This window comes from Sardina pilchardus, chromosome 22 (assembly GCF_963854185.1).
Source record: "Sardina pilchardus chromosome 22, fSarPil1.1, whole genome shotgun sequence".
NCBI classification, from domain to species: Eukaryota; Metazoa; Chordata; class Actinopteri; order Clupeiformes; family Clupeidae; genus Sardina; species Sardina pilchardus.
The window spans coordinates 26,224,384-26,245,049 of NC_085015.1; the positions used below are offsets into that span (position 1 = coordinate 26,224,384).

Sequence of the window (20,666 nt, forward strand, 5' to 3'; positions counted from 1 at the left end):
GTTCCTTAAATGATCTACTGATAATTATGTCAATGCACAGTGCAAGTAGTTAATTAACAAATCACACAGTTTACTTTATTGATGATGTTCATCATAGACAGTAGCCTAAAATGTTCATGCGCCAATCATAATCCAGTCATGTGGTGGCGGATTTGACGTTGGTGCACGAGTGCGGTAGTTCCTGTTTAGCCCTTTTGGAAGATAGGTACATCATGTGGAAGAGATTCGGGATCAGCTTGTTTGGCTCCACCACATCCATCATACCATAGATATCAGATGAGTTTACAGGCTGCAGGCGCTATGGAGAGTTACATATAAACATAAAAAGACTACTCTGCAATATCTGTCGCTCCTTCCACAGATATTTCTTACAGAATGGCGAAACCAGCTGAGAAAGGTGGGCTAAAGTTGGTAAACCTTTTGGGATTCTATTGGAGATATTGTCTGTGTGAAAATGATATGCAACCTGAATCAGTTAGCTTCAAAGTTACACTGTTGTTGTTTTCGTCATGTCAGATTTGAGATACATGATATGAACCCTGCGTGTCCTCACACCCAAGCCTATATTATCTGTAAGTTAACCTAAAACATCAATCAGATTCAGATCATGGACTGTAATTTTCTTGCTGCAGCCTATTACCGTTTTATGGTATTGTTCTTCAACTGCCTGTTGACGTTCGGCTCCTACTTCTGTTTCGACATCCCAAGTGTGTTGCAAGATCAGTTCCAGGGGGTGAGTCTATGGAGTTGATTTTGATTGCAGTGGTTCAGAACAATGCTCATCAACTTAAGACTACCTTACACTGACAGACTTTGACAAGATTTGGGAAAGATTCTTGAAAGATTGCAGTCTTTTAACGAATTCAAGCTTTAGGCTCCTCAAAAGACTGCAATCTTTCAAGAATCTTTCCCAAATCGTGTCAGTCTGTCATTGTAAGGTATAGGCTTTAGAAGAATGGTCACATTGATAAGATTTGATTGAACAGAATAGGCTACTCATGATGTGGAATAATTTTCTTTGTGAATAGTGTCTCTGTTGGTTGAACCAAGACTGTCACACTAACAAGTCTAACCTCTCTCTGTGCCTGATGGTGGAATACAGCCTATGTTGGAACACCTCTGTATGCAACACTTCTTTGTCACCTGTGTCATCTTCAGATTGTAACTATTTTTTTTAACAGAATCTGATCTGTCCAAACGCGACTGTAACTAATGGGACCTCACAAAACACTACAGATGTGTGTGTGGAGGGATTGGGAATGACCCCTCAGGAGTACAACCTGCTCTACGCCATCTATGCCTGGACGTTAGTATCGACCCCCCCATACACACAAACGCATCATAATGATGCATGTTTTGTTTTTAAAGGTTTAAAGGCACTGTTGCCTTAAATAAAATTACCTCTCTTGTGGTGTGCCCGTAGAAACGCAGTGGTGGTGATTATGGCTGGCTTCCTCATTGACAAGCTGGGAAATCGCTGTAAGTAGCGTGTGTGTGCTTGGGAATAGCTAGTGGAATTGGAAAAAAAGCTTGGGAATTGGTAGTGTAAGCCTAATATGGCAATGTAAGACTCTGAGTATGTGTATTCCTTGTGTCATAGCAGTTTGATGGTTCATGTTTCATGTTTCGCAGTAAGCAAGGCTGAGTTGTTCCGTCCAGACACTATTGCTGACCGCGCTGTTTCTCTTGCAGTCGGAGTGTTCCTCTTCTCCTTCCTGACCGTGCTGGGGTCCGCCATCTTTGCTTTGGGTTCCCATTTTAAGGGCACCTCGGCTCTGCTGCCTCTCATGCTCACGGGCCGCCTGCTCTTCGGCTCCGGCAACGGCTCCCTCACCAGTAAGAACTCGAACCAGATCAAACCAGTTCAGGGCCGGGTTTCCCCAGATTCATTATGTTCTTAGAGCGCTCCTAGGACGTTCTTAGCACTTAAGAGCTTCTTAACGAATCTGGGAAACCCGGCCCAGATCAGATCAGCAGGGAGGACACGTACAGTAGTCAATCTCTCTAGTCAGGCCTACAAGTTACAGTCCAAATTAGGGCTGCACAATGAACTCCGTACCAACGGTTAATCTTACGATATTCATTTTATATTCATGTCATCCTTCTTGTGTGACCAACAGAGAAGCTTACAGGAGCGTTGTGCTTTTCAAAAGCTTGGCATTTACAAATATAAACATTATATCACAAATCCGACTGCAATAGCAATATCTGGCAGAAAAATCACAATGATATTTCCCCAAATTGTGCAGCCCAAGTCTAAATCAATGCTAAGTGAATAGCTACTGTAGACCTGAAGGCAAACACTATCAGTTAGCCTTAAGACACTGAACTAGCTAGTGTGCATAATCAATGCACTTCAACACTCCCCCTTTGTGATGGTCATGACTCATACTGATGAGCATTTGTTATGGGCGAAAAGAGCCTTTCTGTGGGAACATGTGTTGTAGTGGTAGACTCTTTTCATAAGCCCACACTCATTGTCATAAGCCCACACATGCAAACACTTTAATAGGCTAGATTAGTGTTGTGTTGTATGTGAGCCCCCATAGCATGCCGTAGCTCTGTTTGTCAAAAATAAAGGATTACTGCAATGCAAAGGAAGGATCACTGTAATGTACTGCACTGCACTGCACATTCCCTGAATCCTGTGAGATGTTTAAATCATTATACATAGACTGAAAACCATGAAACGTGGCAGAAGTCAGGGACAAAGCCATTGCTGCTATATCAATTGTGTGTGTGTGTGTGTTCTGGTTTTCAGTTGTGCAGAACCGTATCACGGCGTTCTGGTTCCGTGGAAAGGAGCTTGCATTAGCGTTTGGTCTGACCTTGGCGTTCTCCAGGCTGGGTTCGGTTCTTAACTTCTTTCTGACGCAGCGCTTCGAGGCTGACTTTGGCATGCAGTGGACCCTCTGGGGAGGTAAGACACTCAGCAGAAATCTGTAACTTCAGCAAGCACAATGAAGTTGTAAACAGTCTGTTTATTGGCCATTTTTTTGCCAGATCCATTTTTGTGTCAAGTTAAAATAGAATGTCCTTGCTCACTGCAGCCTCCTCCCACAGAACTTGTCTACGGAATCGTTCAACTGGTTTTGTCTGGTTCTGTGGTTTTATCATGTTAACGTGTGTGTGTGTGTGTGTGTGCTGTGTGTGCTGTGTGTGCTGTGTGTGTGTCACAGGCACTCTGCTGTGTGTGCTGGGTTTCCTGGCGGCCATCACGGTGAGTGCTCTAGATAAGGTGGGCATGAGACAGCTGGGTCTGGATGGAGCCATACAGGAGGAGTCCCGCAAAGTGGTGAGTGGACCGTCTCCATGAGCACAGGTTCATGTAGGATGTGACTGGCTCTACTGGAAATATAACATGCATATTGTGTGCTAAAATGTGTGTGTGTGTCTGTGTGTGTGTGTGTGTGTGTGTGTGTCCATGCTTGGATGAAGAGGATACAAGATGTGAGATTGCTGTCTCTGCGCTACTGGCTGCTGGTGCTTACCATCATGTTCTTTTACAACGGTATCTTTCCGTTCATCGCTGATGCCAGGTACACACACACACACATACACACACACACACACCTCAGTCAACACATTCACACACACACAGACTGGTCTCAGGTGTAAGCATCAATATTGACATGACTGTGATCCGATGTGCTGCAGTAAGTTCATCCAGGACAAATACAGCGGCTATGACCAGAAGAGCGCAGCCTACATCGCCGGAGCCGTGTATGACAGCTCTCTGGTGCTCTCTGCCACTGTAGGCATACTCATTGTGAGTACACAGACACACATCACAAATACTGTATATCATATAAACATATGCTCTCTGCCACTGTAGGCATACTCATTGTGAGTACACAGACACACATCACAAATACTGTATATCATATACACATATGCTCTCTGCCACTGTAGGCATACTCATTGTGAGTACACAGACACACATCACAAATGCATCATACACATGTGCTCTCATGCCCAGATCGTTGCACACATTCTCACACACTTTTGTAATTCTATTGACGTACATATTTGGGTGCATTCTTTTTCACATACTGTATGTTCCTGTCGATTTCACCCTTATTATACATGCTCTCTCTGCGTGTGCGTGTGTGTGAACGTGTGTGTGTGTGCATGCTGTAGGACTACATCGGGCTGAGGGGTGTGTTTGCTGTCTTGTGTGCGGTCCTCACGCTGCCCGTGTTTGGCCTGCTGGCCTTCACCTTTGTCCCTCCTCTCATCTGCACTATTTGGCTGGGAGTCACATACTCGTTTGCTGCGGTAAGACACACACACACACACACACACACACACACACACACACACACACACACACACACACATTCACTTTCATATGCATATAGCATATGAGCCATATCCTAAGCTATTTACATTAGTATTGTACATTTATTGTGCCAAAGTATATTTTACAAGATATTTGATAGGGCTGTAATCAGCTAAAATACTAACGTACACATTTATAAAGCACAGACATATAAAGCTTTCATTTGCATGTGTGTTCCAGAATATTTTTTTCTCATTCTTTATTTCTTGTTTTTTTTTCAGGCTAGTATGTGGCCCTCTATCCCTCTTGTGGTCCCTCAGGCAACTCTTGGGACGGCTATGGGCCTGGCTACATCAGTGCAAATGGTTGGCATTGGAATTTCCAACCTAGTGGTTGGACAGATTCTGGGCACCAAATCGAGGTACCAATGAAAAGAGAAGTATACAGATAGCATAGCAGAAAAGATAAAGGGCAAAAAAGATGAAAATAAGTCAATACTACATGTTGTAGGACAGTGCGGTTTTGTTTTCAATGGATATATGAACATGCACCTCTTTACATAGGTGTATTCATTTTTTTAAATCCCTGTGTGTTTAATGTGTTAATAATCAGTTTGACCGGAGCGTGACCTGGATAATCATCTTTTCACTCTCAGAATTCATTCTCCTAATGTGTCAGTTAAATCTGTGTGTGTGTGTGTGTGTGTGTGTGTGTGTGTGTGTGTGTGTGTGTGTGTGCGTAGTGATGCAAAGATCCCACTGTGGCGATGGCAGAGGATGATGATCTTCATGTTAGCCAACACCATCAGCTGTATTGCCACGGCAACGGCCCTCAATTTCGTGGACCATCGACAGGTGGGCAGCACTAATTGGTTTACAGATGCAGGGGAGTTGCTATGGCTTGGGGTGACTAGATGTCACGTCCCTGGTGAAAATACATGAGTTCCCCCTATTGATAGATAAAAGCAATAGATATGTTAATGATATTGACCGCATAACTGGAAATGTCCCCAGTTTTCATCTCAGAAATCTGTTCACCTTACCATGGCTTAGGGCTGTGCTTTCAATATTGAAATATCAATATATTGTATTGCAACTTGCGCAATATATCGTATCATGACTGCCACCAAATATCAGTAATTTTTTTTATTAAAGCATTAGAGTTTTATTATTATTAGTCTGCTGAATTATCAGTACAACATGATCTACAAACTATACTGCCCAGGTGGTACATAGCAAATTGTGTTTCCAGTTCTATTTTTATATTTTCAGTAAAAAGTATTTCTATATCGCAATATGTTTGTATTGTATCACAATATATCGTGATGTATTATATCGTAACCCATGATGAGTATTGTATCATGAGGTTCTTGCTAATACACAACCTTACTATGGCTGCCATTATCTGAGATCCCCCACATCACAACTATATTTAGTCACGACATCAGTGTGGGTGGCTGTGTTTGTTCCTGGCCCTGAACTTTGCCAACTGTCTTTTACATAAGTCTCACAATGAAAGTTGCTCTGAGCTGTTGCCAAGCAACGTCCACATGGAGCTAACATGGAGATTTTGAATGTATCTTGTGCTGTTCCACTGTGTGTGTGTGTGTGTCCGTGTGTGTCCGTGTGTGTCCGTGTGTGTCCGTGTGTGTGTGTGTGTGTGTGTGTGTGTGTGTGTGTGTGTGTGTGTGTGTGTGTGTGTGTGTGTCTCTTTCTCTCTCTCCCTATGTGTGTGTGTAGGGGGGGACACTGAACAAGACGACCAAGAGGTCGGCAGCAGCGCCTCCTGCGGCGGCAGGGGACCGAGAGCCTCTGGTGGGAGAGGAGAGGGAGGGAGCTGGAGACGGAGAGAGACAGGAGGACGACTGAGGTCATCTGCAGCCATTAAACACATCTAGAGCGTTCACCTTCTCCTATGACCTGGGATGTAAACATTCAGTCTTTTTCTTACAAATCTTCAGATGTTTTTGATGCATCTTATGTCTTGTTTGCTTGGTCTGTCTTCTTTTTCCAGTCCTCTCCATTTGTTCACTATCTTCATCATTTACTTTTCATCTTTTTCTAAAGAGAAGCAAAGGGAGCTGTGTTTCGTGTCATATTCTGGGACACTCACTACACTAACAGTAATTGCTGAATGAAGGGACTATGTTTTAGTTGCCTCTCAGTATCAGAGTCGGGAGTTACTTGTGGTCAGTGACATAAGTGCAAAACATTACAGTATGAACTATTGCTTAGCAGCATAGGTCAGGTGTGTGTGTGTGTGTGTGTGTGTGTGTGTGTGAGAAATGATCGGAAATCAGAAATGTGCCATTTCATTTTTTATTAAATCATTGCCATTATGGTAGCATGAGGGACAAGATTTTTTTACTGCATGTAAAAAAATATAACAATAAAATTGTTTTTTATTAATTTGATGGTTGTTATATATTTTATTCATGTGGATTATCAAATATTGTCCATTACAGTAGTCCTATATGTCCTCATTCCCAGTATAGGTACCGTAGCTAACCTCACATACTGCAATACTGAGGTTTTGATATCATCAGACATCATCTAAAAGTTAAAAGACTATCAGCTGTCTCAGGAGATGTAATACTCTGAGAACACAATATAAAGAGCATTGTAAAGCTATACATTTTGCCAAGTATTACTTGAGCCATTGCACAAAATTCGACATGTTAGTATCTCTCTCCTTACAGCGCTTAGATGTAAGGTGTATCTTGTCCAGAGCTCTGCAACGGTTTGCCGAATGCCGAGACTATAATTTGTGGCCTTACAAACCCACACACAAAGCCGTGCATTCGATGAATTTCTACCCACGCACATGCTGTATGTGCACTCTGCGCTATGACAGCAGGCCTACGCCACCAGGGAACGCCATAACGCCTCCGACTACGCTTCTCTTGATTCCTGCGTTGGTGGAGGTTGCCTGCAGCAACCGCAGATTCTGGATCAGTTTCATCGACCTGTTTTACGCATGTCAAGGTGTGCACTGCACTCTCTTTTGACAGCTGAAAATGAGTTGCTGTACAGAAAGCAGTGTTAGAAAAATAACACTCATTTTCAAAATGTTAGATTTTAGATTTAACAGGTCTGTCTTGTATCTCCTTCAATTATGATGGGGGAAAAAACTTGCCTTTTGATTGTCTAACTTTCGTTGTGGCAACTAAGGTTAAGTCTAACTTCGTACCTCTAGTAAAACTGTGAACTACTACACTAACTCCTGCTGAGTCTTAGGGCTGCCCACCGAACTTGATCCCTGTTGTTCCATAAAAATTGGCAAGATCTTTATTTTCCCATTGGACGAGTATCAATTGTATCCCATGTCTGTGGGTGTATATCGTTCCCTCATTGGCTACAGTAGGTGCCATTCAATGCCTCTCGTATTTTTCCCAGCCCCTCCCAGCCTTTTGGCTCCCCGTTGAGAATGTGCATGAGTGTGTGTGGGAGAAGACACCAGAGCGAGCACTTTAATAGTTTGGTTTAATGCGGCGGCATATGACACGCCAGGGGCACGGGAGCTGACCGAACTTGTTTGTAAGAAGTTGGATGTTCTCGAATTTGCACATACGGATCGACGAAACTAATACAAGAACTGAGGCGGACTTTCTCCGCCATATGCCCCCGTGATACTAGCGAGCTGGCGTATTTGTAAAGTACAAACCTGAGCGCGACCCCTGGGTTTTTTTCTGACGTTCCTTTAGTTTTAATCTCTGAATTAACTCCAGTTTTAGCTTTTATCAGACGTACGACGGTGCGCGTACTTGCACAAAATAATAGGATGCGCGTAATCTCTGGATGCAAGGAGAAATGTGAACGGTAGCGTCATCTGAATTGGTACCGGAGGAAATTAGCCCTGTCCCGTTGAATGCTGTCGGAGGCTTCGGCTGTAAGCTTCACCTGCGGGATGTAGTTTGCCTCAGGAATAAGAGACCGTGATGTGGATTGGATAGACCGGAGAACTCCTCGTTGCCTTCACAACGTCAGTGAGGATATTCCTCTCTAAATGATCTTGCGCTGAGGCGGAGGCCTCTAAAAAAGTTTATTTTGATTGTGGTACGTGATAACGGCAGTCATATTTACCGCACAAGATAGTCCACCGTCATCGCTTGCGGATGAAAATGATCCGAATCGCAGGAATAAACTGTTAACCCCGCGCGTTAGTAAGCATTAGATGAGCGTAATGAGCTTTTGCGTATCTGAATAATTGCCAGTTTACAGTGTGGGAGTTAGAGGTTGGATGCGTGGGCAGCACTTTTGTGGGGGCACAGCACACTGCAATTTGTGTCGTAGCATGGTTATGCTTTTCTTTTTGTAATATTCTATCTTATACTTCAGCCTTCATCCCTGACATAGCCTGCTTCCCGAAGTGTTTCTGAAGCAGTATCATCTCGTTCTCTGGAATTTCGGAATGCGTTGGTATCTGTTTTTCCATGCGCGCCCCTGACCGGCGCTGTCCTCGCGGTGTTGACTGCAGCACGCGGAGGAGTCTCCGTTTAACGGCAGAATTGCGCAGTTTAATTTTTTGGTAAAGGGAAAACGGAGAAGCGCGGATCAGCTGTCCGCTCCAATTATGTCCACCAGAGAGAGTGCGTGCCGGAAGTTCCAGGCGAACATCTTCAACAAGAGCAAATGCCAGAACTGCTTCAAGCCGCGAGAAGTCCATCTCCTCAGCGATGAAGACTTAAACCAGGTAAACAAGTGCACAAGGTCTCAGCAAACGATGCTTGCGTCCAGAGACCCATGATGCGACATTAAACCAACGGGACAGTGCAGAGAGCTAGGGAATAGTGAAAAGTTCTTCTGTAAATTATGAATGTTCCAGGAATTGCAATTGTTATGCAACCTAAACATGGGGGCATGAAGGTTATGGGAGAGAAATGCATTGCTTTTTTTGTTGGCTCAGGGACAGGCATAGTGTCAGTCATTTATCTAATTGCTGTAGATTGAATTGTCAGCAAGATTCTCTCACTTCTGGAGTGTGTGTGTGGGTGGTGTGGGAGAATGCAGTTGGGCTTTAAGTTGTCAGAATAGTCCCTACAGGTGATTCTGTTGCCAACTGATCAGCTGGATCCTCACGCTGTTGTGTGATCACTGGAAGCTGAGGCACATTGATTATAACAATTACTGTATTACTGTACTAAAAGAAATAAGGCAAGTAAAGTGTGTGCCACTGCCCCTTAGTTAAATGTGTGGGAAACATGTCTGACAAATGAGATGACAAGTCCCCAAGCAGAGCCCCTGAGACCATGGTATGCATGTCTGTTGCAGAGTGTCTGTGTTGTATAGGGTCTCTGGCTTTATTGGACTCAGTTGCCTGGACACATACAGTACTGTATGCGCCCCATTCCTGTACACACACACACACATATACTACAGACCCACACACTGTCCTGTTGAGCTGGTCCAGAGTAGTTCATTCCATACATATTTTCTGCCATGCTTTTGTCATGTATTCCTCATTATTTTGTCATGTATTCCTCATCCTCCTCTGCACACTGTGCTCTCGTAGAGGAAGACACACACACACACACACACACACACACACACACACACACACGCACATACACACACACTCACTCATTCTCATGCAACCTACTCTTACACTCACTCCCTTTGCCATCATCATTTACAGTAATAATATTTTAATGTGCACCCCCCCCCACACACACACACACATTGAGATAGATGACAGAAGAAGAGAGATTGTGAGATGGGGGAGGAGACCCAGTGAACAGAAGTGAACTTTAGTCATTGGAGGGGAAAACCTGACCTACATACATGCACGCACACACACACATATATATACACACACACACACACACACACACACACATAGACACACACAGGCTTCCTGCACTCAACCTCACCTCCCTGGGCAGACCAGACCAAGCGCTCCCCTCTCCTCTCCCCATTCCCAACCTCCCAATGACACTCCTCCTTTTTCATCCCCCCATCCTGCTGCCCTTCTCTCACATGACCTGTCTCCTCTTGTCTGTCTTCCTTTTCTTTCTTTCTTTCTCCCTTTCTCCCTCATCCTCCGTCTCTGCCTGCTCCTTTTGCAGTTAAAAGGGAGAGCACGAGACCAATCTCAGTAAGGGTTTGAATAAGAATGTGTGTCCTTTCAAGCAGAGATAATAGTCTTGCTCTTGTACAGTACGCTTGCTCACACACACATACACACACACACACAATGCAAATCATCATGCAAACAAATATTTTGATATGTTATTGTGGTTCCGAGTTTATTTTGCTCTTTGGTCATCCTTAGTGTGAGATGGTATCTATGAAGTAAGAGATAATAAATAATGTATTATCTAATGTGTGGCTGATGTGTTTTGTCTTGTTTAGGCCAAACCTGTGTATGGAGGATGGCTGCTGTTGGCACCTGAAGGGACAAACTTTGACAATCCCATGCACAGATCGCGAGTGAGTATTCACCGTGTGCGTGCGTGCGTGCGTGGGTGCGTGCGTGCAGTGTGGTTTATTTTAATGTGTGAGAGTAAATTGATGCCCCACACAGATGTCGGTCCTCTGACCTCCAAATAGATCTGCGCTGGCCCTTATCTCCATCCTCAGTGCCAGGCCATGCTGAAGCACAGTCTTATTTCTGATCCAGATATTCATCACACCCTTGAATGAGTCAAAAATAAACAGAGATTTCAGCCCAATTTAGAAATGAATTAGTCTGCGTCATCTCTCTCTCTCTCTCTCTCTCTCTCTCTCTCCCTCTCATTCTGTCTTTCTCCCATCTCACGTCTTTGGTTTTCATTCCTCTTTCTCTACATAATCTGTCTCTCTCTCTCTCTCTCTCTCACACTCTCTCTCTCTCTCTCTCTCTCTCTCTCTTTTCTTATTGTCTATTTTTTCTCCTTATCTATGTTTCCTGCGATCAGAGGTGTGTGTCCATTAGTAGGAGGTTATCCTAGGTTAAGTCAGACAGATCTCGGGCAAGGCTCTGAACTACCTCCTAATGGCTCTCAAACTCGCGTCCCTCCTTTGAAGAGACCCTGGAGCTCAGATCCCCCTGCCCTGCTTAAAGAATGCAGAATGGGTCAGACGAGATAAAATGCGTGTAGTAGTTCTGTGTTAAAGTCTCCCAGGGACTTTTTTTTCTGCCTCGTACCCTTGGAGGATCCAAATGTGTTGGCAGCCTGTCAGTCACTGTCCTCATAATGCCCCATTACACACACACACACACACACACACACACACACACACACACACACACATATGCACGCACACAGGGGTTCACATCATAATAATAAGGCACTTCCTCATATCTTATTCATTGCTCTGCTGAGAACAGGGCAGGGAGGAACGCAACACCCAAACACAGTGACCTCTGGAGAGATGAAGGGAAGCGGGGAGGGAGAGATAGCGGCGCGAGGGCCAGACAGATAAGAGATTTCTGAGCCCGAGTCACTGTTGAGGTCATTGACGGGGCCGATAGCATTGTAATTGTTGACATTATCACGGCAGAGTTCGGTGTGCCTTTGCTCTGGTGAATTTCTCCAAATCCTTTTTGCTAAGGTGGATCTGATTTCTGGGGCTTTGGCACTGGGGTCGGAACATGCTGTTGTCAACGAAAATGGAATTTTGGCGAGAAAGACGGCGGCGAGAGAGAGAGAGAGAAAGGAGGGAAAGAGGGAGAGAGAAGCAGAGCAGGAGGAAGAGTGCCGGAGAGAGGGAGGGAGCGAGGGAGGAGTGGGGGAGACATAGCAGTGTGACAGAGGGATAGAGCAAGCGACAGAGGAAGACTGAGCAGCCCAGAGAGACAGAGAGGACGCTTGAGAAGCTTTTTAAAATAGAGCTGGGTCATTGCCACTGAGGCCCTCGCAGCAGTCTCGCTCTCTCTGTGTGTGTGTGTGTGTGTGTGTGTGTGTGTGTGTGTGTGTTGGGGATGCGGGGAACTCTGGACTTGCTGAGTCACACCATCAGCTGCAGACCCTGAGAATCTGACAGGAAGCCCAGGGGGGTAGCCAGCAGCAGCAGTGTGTGTGTGTGTGTGTTTGTGAGGGAGGGAGTGCGAGGGAACGTCTGACCTGAGATCAGTGTGAAAATAGAACAGAAACGGCCGCAGCTCCCCAGTGTTGCTTTCCCATTATTCTCACTCAGCATGCAAGCAGTGGAGTTCTCATGATGTCTCCATCACACACACACACACACACACATACACACACACTACCAAGATACTCTCAGTCTGAAAAAATCACCCTTCACACAAAGCACATGTACACATCACAAACACTCTTTACTCCTCTTTAAATCGTGGCCGTAGTGAGCAGAAGAGTTGACCCCAGGCGCACACACACACACGCACACACACTAAAGGAGCATAAACATGTTCAAACACAGCTCTTCCTCTACCCCACTCACACTCCTGTGTGTTTCCTATGCAGAAATGGCAGCGCCGGTTCTTTATCCTGTATGAACATGGACTCCTGCGCTACGCTCTGGATGAGATGGTGAGTACCGTGTGTGTGTGTGTGTGCGTGTGTGTGCGCTTTGCATTAAGGTGATCTCACCAATATGACCCTGCGCTGTGTATGTGTATACATGTATATGTATGCATGTGTGTGCATTCACACTGGCCATGTTTGTTTTTCCTTGCTGTAATGCTGGAGTAGCTATAATGTTGTCTATTGATGTAAGCACTTGTGTCCCTCTACTTTTTCTAGTGACCATGTCTGCTTTTGTCTGTTAGTCTGTGTGTGTGTGTGTGTGTGTGTGTATGAGAAAGGATGGAGTGCTTTTGTGGTGTTAATTGTATTTGTATGTAAGAGGGTTTGTGTGTACAGAACATGTATGACAGTACAGACCTTTTCTGCTAAACCTTACAATTGCTTTTAAAACCAGTTTGTTTGTTTTCGGTTTCAACAATCTCACCCAAAGGTTTGTGTGAGTGTGTGTTTGTCAGGGCTGCACTCAGTGGGCGGGTGTGTATTGATTGGCCTGTTCGGTGGTTATCTAACAGCTTGGCTGGGCCCATAATCCGGTCCAGTTTGAAGTAAAAGCTGTGAAGTTTGGGCTCCAGTCTGAGGATTTTGCTCTCAGTGTGCTTGCTTTCTGAAGTGGTGGATTTGGGAGTGTGTAGATGAGTGCAGAGCACGAAGAGGAGTAGTTCTGCTGTTGTGTGTGTGTGTGTGTGTGTGTGTGTGTGTGTGTGTGTGTGAACTAATACTGTAGATGCAGAATGTTCCGTGGGACTATCCTGTCTTTGCAAGTCAGTGTGTACATAATTTGTGTGTTTGCATAATGTCTCTGTATCTGAAGCCCTTGCCATAGAGGGAACATGCCAGACTATTTACATAGTGTATGGGAGACAACTAAAGGTAGAGATACAATGCGTAGGTGACAATTGTGTTCTCTCTGGTCATTAACATAGTCATGTGAAAACGTATGCTTTGAATGTGTACAACGATGATGCAGACACTGTGTGTGTGTTTGTTTGTTGGTGAATTGCTACATTGCTTACTTTGTCATTATAGTTGACATACTATTAACTGGTCCGTTTTTATTTGTAGTGCATAGGACAGTATCAGCGTTGTCTCCAAGATCATCTGAACTAGCAAGCGCAGTGAATCCTTTTTTTCACATGGAAAATATAAGCATGTGTGTGTGTGTGAGTGTGTGTGTGTGGACAGGGGCTTAATAATAAACAGACGGGCCTCTTCAAGGGCTGGCTTGCTGGCATCCTGCAAGGTGCTCCCAGTCGTGTCTGTGAGCCTGTGAAGGGGAAAGGCTTTGCGTAGTGCTGCACTAAACAAGAAGCACCAAGAGTCCATAGGGAGCCTGGTCTTTTAAAACGCCATGAGACATCCCCTCAGCCCTCAGAACACCACACACACACACACACACACACACACACACACACACACACACACACACACACTCCCCCCTGTCCCCCCCCTTCCTGTTCTGTGTATATCCTGTGTCTCCCTCTTTGTTGCTCTCTGAAGAGTGTCGCATTAGGGAGAGGAAGGAGCAGTTGAGAATGAGATGGAGAGGGGGATAGAGAAGAGGAGAGGAGAGGAGAGGTGGATGGATGGATGGACAGACTGATGGATGGATAGTCTTTCATCCTTTTGTGTTTTGAGAGGGAGATGAAAGGATTGGTGGGATCATATGTGGAAGCGGTTGTTTAGCATAAGTAAAGGGCAGGAGCGATGAGTGAATTTGTTTGGAAAAAATGGCCCTTTAAACAGTGTTTGTCAAGAAAAGACCACGGTTGTGTGTGAACAGGTGTTGGGGTGGGGTGAAGCGTGATGATGTTTTGTGAAGATGTCCTCATCTTCATCTCATTTGAGTTACAGGTTTGAGGATTTAAAGGTACACTATGCAGGTTTGAGGATTTAAAAGTACACTATGCAGGTTTGAGGATGTAAAGGTGCACTATGCAGGTTTGAGGATTTAAAGGTACACTATGCAGGTTTGCGTATTTTTGGCGACTGAAGAGCTCCCTCTAGAGTCGCAATATATATTTCTATTTTACTCTGCTGTTGTAAATAGCAAACTTCTCGTGACTTATCCCTCCTGCACGCAATGAAAATGCTTTTGTTGTGGTGGTAAAGGATCAGGCAAAAACGCCATAGAGCTACATCTGTTGACAAGGTAATGTTTCACAATTTTCACGTTTCACAATTTTCATGTTGAGCCACTGTTCTTGAAGTTGGCTGGTGTAATCGGTAGCGCCTCACTACGTCTATGCTGTAGTGATATGCTAGTTATGCTATTAAAAGTTTGTTAACCATCAAATTTGCTTCAAAAAGTTGAAAATCTTGCATAGTGTGCCTTTAATACCTACACCTAACTTCCTACTCCCAGATGCACATGCACACTCACCTGAAACACACACACACACAGAAAGAGAGAGAGAGATAGCTAGCATGTGTGTGGTAGGTCCACAGATGCGCATCACAGATCCCAGAGCATCACCATGCCGCTCCATCTGCTCCTCTCCACGCACTCAGACGTGCCCCCTCACACACGACACAGCACACACTCACCTCTCATTACTGCGCCCACATCACACACAGCCCGCTGGGTGGGGAAGGAGCCGTGCCCGGGTAAGGGTGTGTGTGTGTGTGTGTGTGTTCGTGTGATGTGGTGAAGTTTGAGCTCAAATTGGCCAAGGTTCTGTGGCTCTCAACCAGAAGGATGTGGCATTGCGTAGAAGAAACCACCACCACTGCCACACACACACACACACACACACACACACACACACACAGAGAGAGAGAGAGAAAAAGAGAAAGATAGAGGGAGAAAGAATTTGAGCTATACCACTGGATCACCAGCCCTGGTGCGATCACCTTCTATGGGGGTGTCTGGTGGAGTAAATTTGCTGAATATCTCAACAGGACTATAAAAGCGCCAGACGTTCTTGCAGTGCATCTTAAATGTGTGCTGTGAGCGTCTTCATTAGTCTCCCCCAGGCATGCACCTGGCCGTATCCTGTACAAATCAGATGGATGTGGCCCATTAGTTTGGATAGTGCCCATTTGAATTGGGATTGTAGAAAAGTGCTTTAGTGAACCTTTTGCCTTTTACCACAGTAGTCTATTGAAAGTGGAAAGGCAAGAATTGCCTTCAGCACATTGCATCAGATTTGTGCAGCTCAGTAGTCTGATTCAGTGTGCTGTGATGAATCATAGATAATTAGTAATAATAGATTAAGTGCACAGTGAAAGTTCATGGGTTCATAGTGTTTAATGTGTAGCGGCTTCAACAGCAGTCTGGAAATGTTTCTGGAGTATTTTTAATTTGTATTCCGGAGTTTTGAAATCCTACGTCAGACCATGAACACTGGCAGTGAAAGTCTGTTTCCTCCTCTTCACTTTTTGCCTCCTCTCTTCTCTCTACCATTTTCTCTCTCTCTCTCTCTCTCTCTCTCTCTCTCTCTCTCTCTCTCTGGAGGCTGGCCATGTGTTCCGGAACTCTCCGGAACATCAAACGCTGCTGATATGCTGCAGTGTGAGCGAGCAGACTCCTCCGGCCCGGAGCCTGTGATTAGATGTCTTGTTAGAGGCGCCTGAACACTTTTAATCGGGCGGCCGGGCCATCCCTTAGAGCCACTGCTGAGGGCAGGGAGGGAGGGGAGCCACTGATGTCAGAGGACACACACACACACACACACACACACGCACAGATGTGTTCAGTTTGGTCATATCTACAGTATGTGTTGCTCTGGTGAGACATTTTTATCTTATTCTGTGCTGTTATTCTTGGAGATGATGCCATTAGCTTTATGTCTGTCTTGCCTGACATGACTGTGATGTCAGTCCTGAAATGAGATATGTGATACACACACACACACAGACACACACACACACACACACAAACCACCATGATTCAGACTCGCATATGTTGTCTGAAGTGGCTCTCTTCTCTTTAATGCTCATGATGTGAGTTTGTCACACTGAAGTTTGTGTGTGTGTGTGTGTGTGTGTGTACACTCCTCTTGGCCTGTGCTCTGTCTCTGGCAGTAAGTGTTGCAGAGAGGTCTTGTCAGGAGCAGGTGTTGCTGTGCCAAAAATGGCCCTCTTGGAGGGGGGGGGGGGGCTGTCCTTCAGCAAGATGGCCTCCAGTGAAAGACTGCAGAGTCCTGCTGCAGGAGGACTAGAAGTAGGTCTGTGTGTAGGTGTAGGACTGTAATTAGTAGGAGAGATGGGGGGAGAAAGCGTGTGTGTGTGTGTGTGTGTGTGTGTGTGTGTGTCAGCTGTGAGTGAGCGTCTAAGTGCTGGACCTGTTCCTAACCTCTGTGGAGCTGCTGATGACATCAGTGTGAGTCACATTCTGAAGAGTCTCTTGTTGATGACCTGCTTGTGTGTGTGTGTGTGTCTGTGTGTGTGTGTGTTTTCATGTCTGTGTGTTTATGTCTGTGTGTGTGTGTGTTTGTGCGTGTCAGTGTGTATGGGAGCCAATGCATTGCAGCACCTTCCCCTTACTGGACCCCCCCCCCCCCCAGATCAGAACAATGCAGAGGTATGTCACATGACACACTCTCTTTCAAACTTGTGAAACGGCTCTACAGTATTTGCACCCACTCTCTAATTATCTGCCAGGCTGCCATTCCTATAGCACCGCTCACTATTTTCAACTGTACAAACACCCCCTCAGCCACACACACATACACATACACACACACACACACACACACACACACACACACTGAGTTCTGGGAATGCTGACACCTAATGTCTGATTCGTATTTGCCTCCCACACATTAAAGCACCAGCTGCGGTAATGGCTCTTTCTCTTATCTGTCTCTGTGACTATCTCCTCTGCCTTCGGAAACACCGGCAGTCATGCAGGACTCCACATCTCAAATCTCACATCTCCATCGTGTATCTTGATAAAGGAGTCTAAACATATAATTGTGTTTACTGTTCTAGATGAGTCACGTGTGTCTCTCTCCTCTTCTCTTCTCTCTCTCTCTCTCTCTCTCTCTCTCTCTCTCTCTCCTCTCTCCCTCTCTCTCTCTCTCTCCCTCTCTCCTTCTCTCCTTCTCTCGCTCTCTTGAATGTCTTTTCTTTATATTCCATGGGCCGTGCAAAACCCACATTCTTATGTAAGCTTATATAAACAGCTCTGCCTTCAGGTGAGCCGCTCGCTTCTCAAATATCAGACCTTCTTCTGTGTGTGACTGTACTCCTTCGTATGTGTATGCACCTCTCTCAAAGTGCCTAGAGTGAGGCATGATTCTTAGATTGTGTGTGTGTGTGTGTGTGTGTGTCTGCCACTTCTATCTCCTTCCAGGACTGACATCTCAGTCAATAATCTAGTGTATATACATTAGTGTGACCTCAGTTGGTGGTCCATTCACGTGTCTGTCATTCATAGGAGGGTTTTTTTTTTCCCCTGAGAGGACCTATGAACTTTAAAGATGAGTAAAGCCCTTTAAACACACACACACACACACACACACACACACATATGCACATACGCACACACACACACACACACACACACACACACACACACACACACACACACATACAGTACGCACACAGCTATTTGAGTAAACAGACCGTGCCTATACACTCAACAGTGTTCGTCACCTGCCTCCACGGTCTCTTCTAGAGCTCATTCAACACAATAGCCGTGCTGTTTGTGGACTGTAGTTTCACACTTACTCAAAGCGTCTAGTGTTACCTACGACTATGAGAGCTGGTCACTGGAGCACTCTAGTGGGCCTCCCCCAGCTGACTACAGTAACTGTGTCTGTACTGTACTCTAATACACCAACAACCAATCATTGGTATTGGGAGAATGCTTATATTTCATAGTGTCGACTCCGTCGGTTGGAAAGTATATCTTGTTGGCTTTTTTTTTGCCTTCGTTCAGATAGCACTGTGAAGTGATTGAATCAAGTGGGAGAGGGAGAGATGCGGTGGGATTGGGAAATGACCATAGGTCAGATTCTCTTGGACCTGGACCTTTGGTCTGGATGCCTAACCTGCCTGTTCCACAGCGCCCCAGTGAAAAGCGCTCTGTGAGTGTATTTCTATCATGGCCATACACAGTGTATGGTGGCACATGGTGGTACACAGCTCTAGTGGGGTGGTGCATTTCAGGGCCATGTTTTAGGATCTCGCTCCATGTCTTTGCTGCTAAATCAGCACAGTGGGAAGGAAACTCCACTGATAACAGGATACATGAGGTCAGCAGAGCGGAGCCTGTATGTGTGTTGGAGAGACCTGCTGTAGTGGCCCTCATCGCTCCCCACTCTGTCAGGTGTTGGGGCTAGTTTTGGCTTGACCTGACGTGCTGACGCCCGCAGGATAAAGAGAACAAGAATCAGCAGAGAGTGAACACCTCCGTTATGAAGGTATGCACCTGAGTGCCTCTGCTCTCCTGCTCTGGCCAGGTGGGCTAACTGTGCTGGGTACAGTTTGAGATGGTTTGTAAACACTCATGAGTGAAGAGGGGAGCTTTATGCTGCGTTCCGTTTGTCCTCCAGTGTTTGTTTCTGAGTTGTTTTCCGGAATTGCTAACAGGAAGTTGCAAATGGAATGCCCCCTGAAGTTGTATTCCCCACTTGTCAGCTCGTTCAAACCCCTAGTACCCAGAGTTTGAATTTCCAAGATGGCTGCGCCCATTAACAGCTAATGAGAGCCGTAGGAATGCACTGTTTATTAGCAGTTGTGTCTCGTTAAATCAGTCGTAGAAACAATAGTTTCTAACTCTCTGTTGCTATGACGCTTGTTTGTGTGAAATACTGTATAACGCTTCATTACAAACTGGTATTGCTGGTAACAATCATTAACAACAGACAATTGCTAACAAATGGTAGCATTTTGTTCTCACGACTTGTTAACAACTGGAACGGATCCAGCTTGGGGTTTATACACTGACGTGACATCACTGCGCGTTGCTAGCGGTTTTACGAGCGCGCTGGAACGCGGCGTTAGCGTTGCCTGAGTGCCTGTGAGCCCACGGCCTCCTCCTGGGGCCCGCGCTGTAATCTGGCCCAGAAGAGGGGTCATGTGACGCTCGCACTCACCTGATGAGCCCTGCAGCCTGACCTGTTTCTGACAGAACACTCTCCCCCTCGATCATGCACACACACACACACACACATACACACACACACGTACGGGCACGCTCACACACTTACTTTTCAGACAGTCAACACTTTCACTCGCACGCATTCATTCATTTAGTCACTCTCTCACTCACTTGTACTACACTCATGTTTCCACATAATCTTTCAACCTGTACACACACACACACACACACACACGGGTACTCTGACCCAAACCACCTCTTATCCTCTGATCCCTTGTAGGTTTCAACAGCAGAAGGGATGGACAGAAGTGACAGAGAGGGCACATAAGAGAGGGATAGAGAGAGGGAAAGAGAGATGAGTGTCACTCAGTACACCACAGATCAGAACACCATTTGTCACATACACTGATGCTTCTCACTTGTGGTTTTGAGAGAGATAGGTCTCTGTTTGAGAGGGGAGCTGCACATATACAGTGTGTGTGTGTGTGTGTGAATGCATGTTGGGGAGTGGGAGAGAGTTTTGCAGCGCAGTCTGGCTCGGTTTTGGACACGTGAGCCTGGAAACCCCTTACCCCCCTCCACACACACACACACACACACACATACACACACAAACACACACACACAAGCCCTTTCCAAGCATCAGTTCTATTTTTACCCTCCCTCTCTCCCTCTTTTTCTCTCTCTCCATACCTCGTTCTTTCTCTCCCTCCCTCCCTCTCTCATCACCCTCTCCACACTCTTTTGTGTCTTGTGTTTTCATGTGATGGGGAGTTGTGCAGCCTGGGAACTCTGCAGTCTCAACCTAACTACACTCCTCCACAGCCTGGCCTGGGAACTACTGTGGGTATGGGACTGTGAGTGTGTGAGTG

General features: G+C 45.6%; 2 protein-coding genes across 5 annotated transcripts in view; both read left to right on the top strand.

Annotated features, from left to right (window-relative positions):
* The first annotated feature begins 226 nt into the window (after nucleotides 1-226).
* mfsd1l (major facilitator superfamily domain containing 1-like) lies at nucleotides 227-6,684 on the top strand. The gene is made up of 13 exons (XM_062526807.1): nucleotides 227-397; nucleotides 633-733; nucleotides 1,182-1,306; nucleotides 1,424-1,479; nucleotides 1,693-1,836; nucleotides 2,762-2,920; nucleotides 3,180-3,295; nucleotides 3,439-3,539; nucleotides 3,658-3,769; nucleotides 4,141-4,278; nucleotides 4,564-4,703; nucleotides 5,025-5,136; nucleotides 6,022-6,684. The coding sequence occupies exons 1-13, from the start codon at nucleotides 376-378 to the stop codon at nucleotides 6,148-6,150; spliced, it is 1,455 nt and encodes a 484-aa protein (XP_062382791.1). The 5' UTR covers nucleotides 227-375; the 3' UTR covers nucleotides 6,151-6,684.
* A 1,035-nt stretch (nucleotides 6,685-7,719) lies between these two features.
* Nucleotides 7,720-20,666, top strand: part of si:ch73-103b11.2 (plectin) — a 44,543-nt gene continuing 31,596 nt past the window's right edge. For all 4 annotated transcript variants that reach the window (XM_062526813.1, XM_062526811.1, XM_062526812.1 and 1 more), the window contains exons 1-3: nucleotides 7,720-8,974; nucleotides 10,633-10,710; nucleotides 12,684-12,749. In XM_062526813.1, the coding sequence (XP_062382797.1) occupies nucleotides 8,855-8,974; nucleotides 10,633-10,710; nucleotides 12,684-12,749 (264 nt within the window). In that variant the 5' untranslated portion in view covers nucleotides 7,720-8,854. The remainder of the gene's footprint in view (nucleotides 8,975-10,632; nucleotides 10,711-12,683; nucleotides 12,750-20,666) is intronic.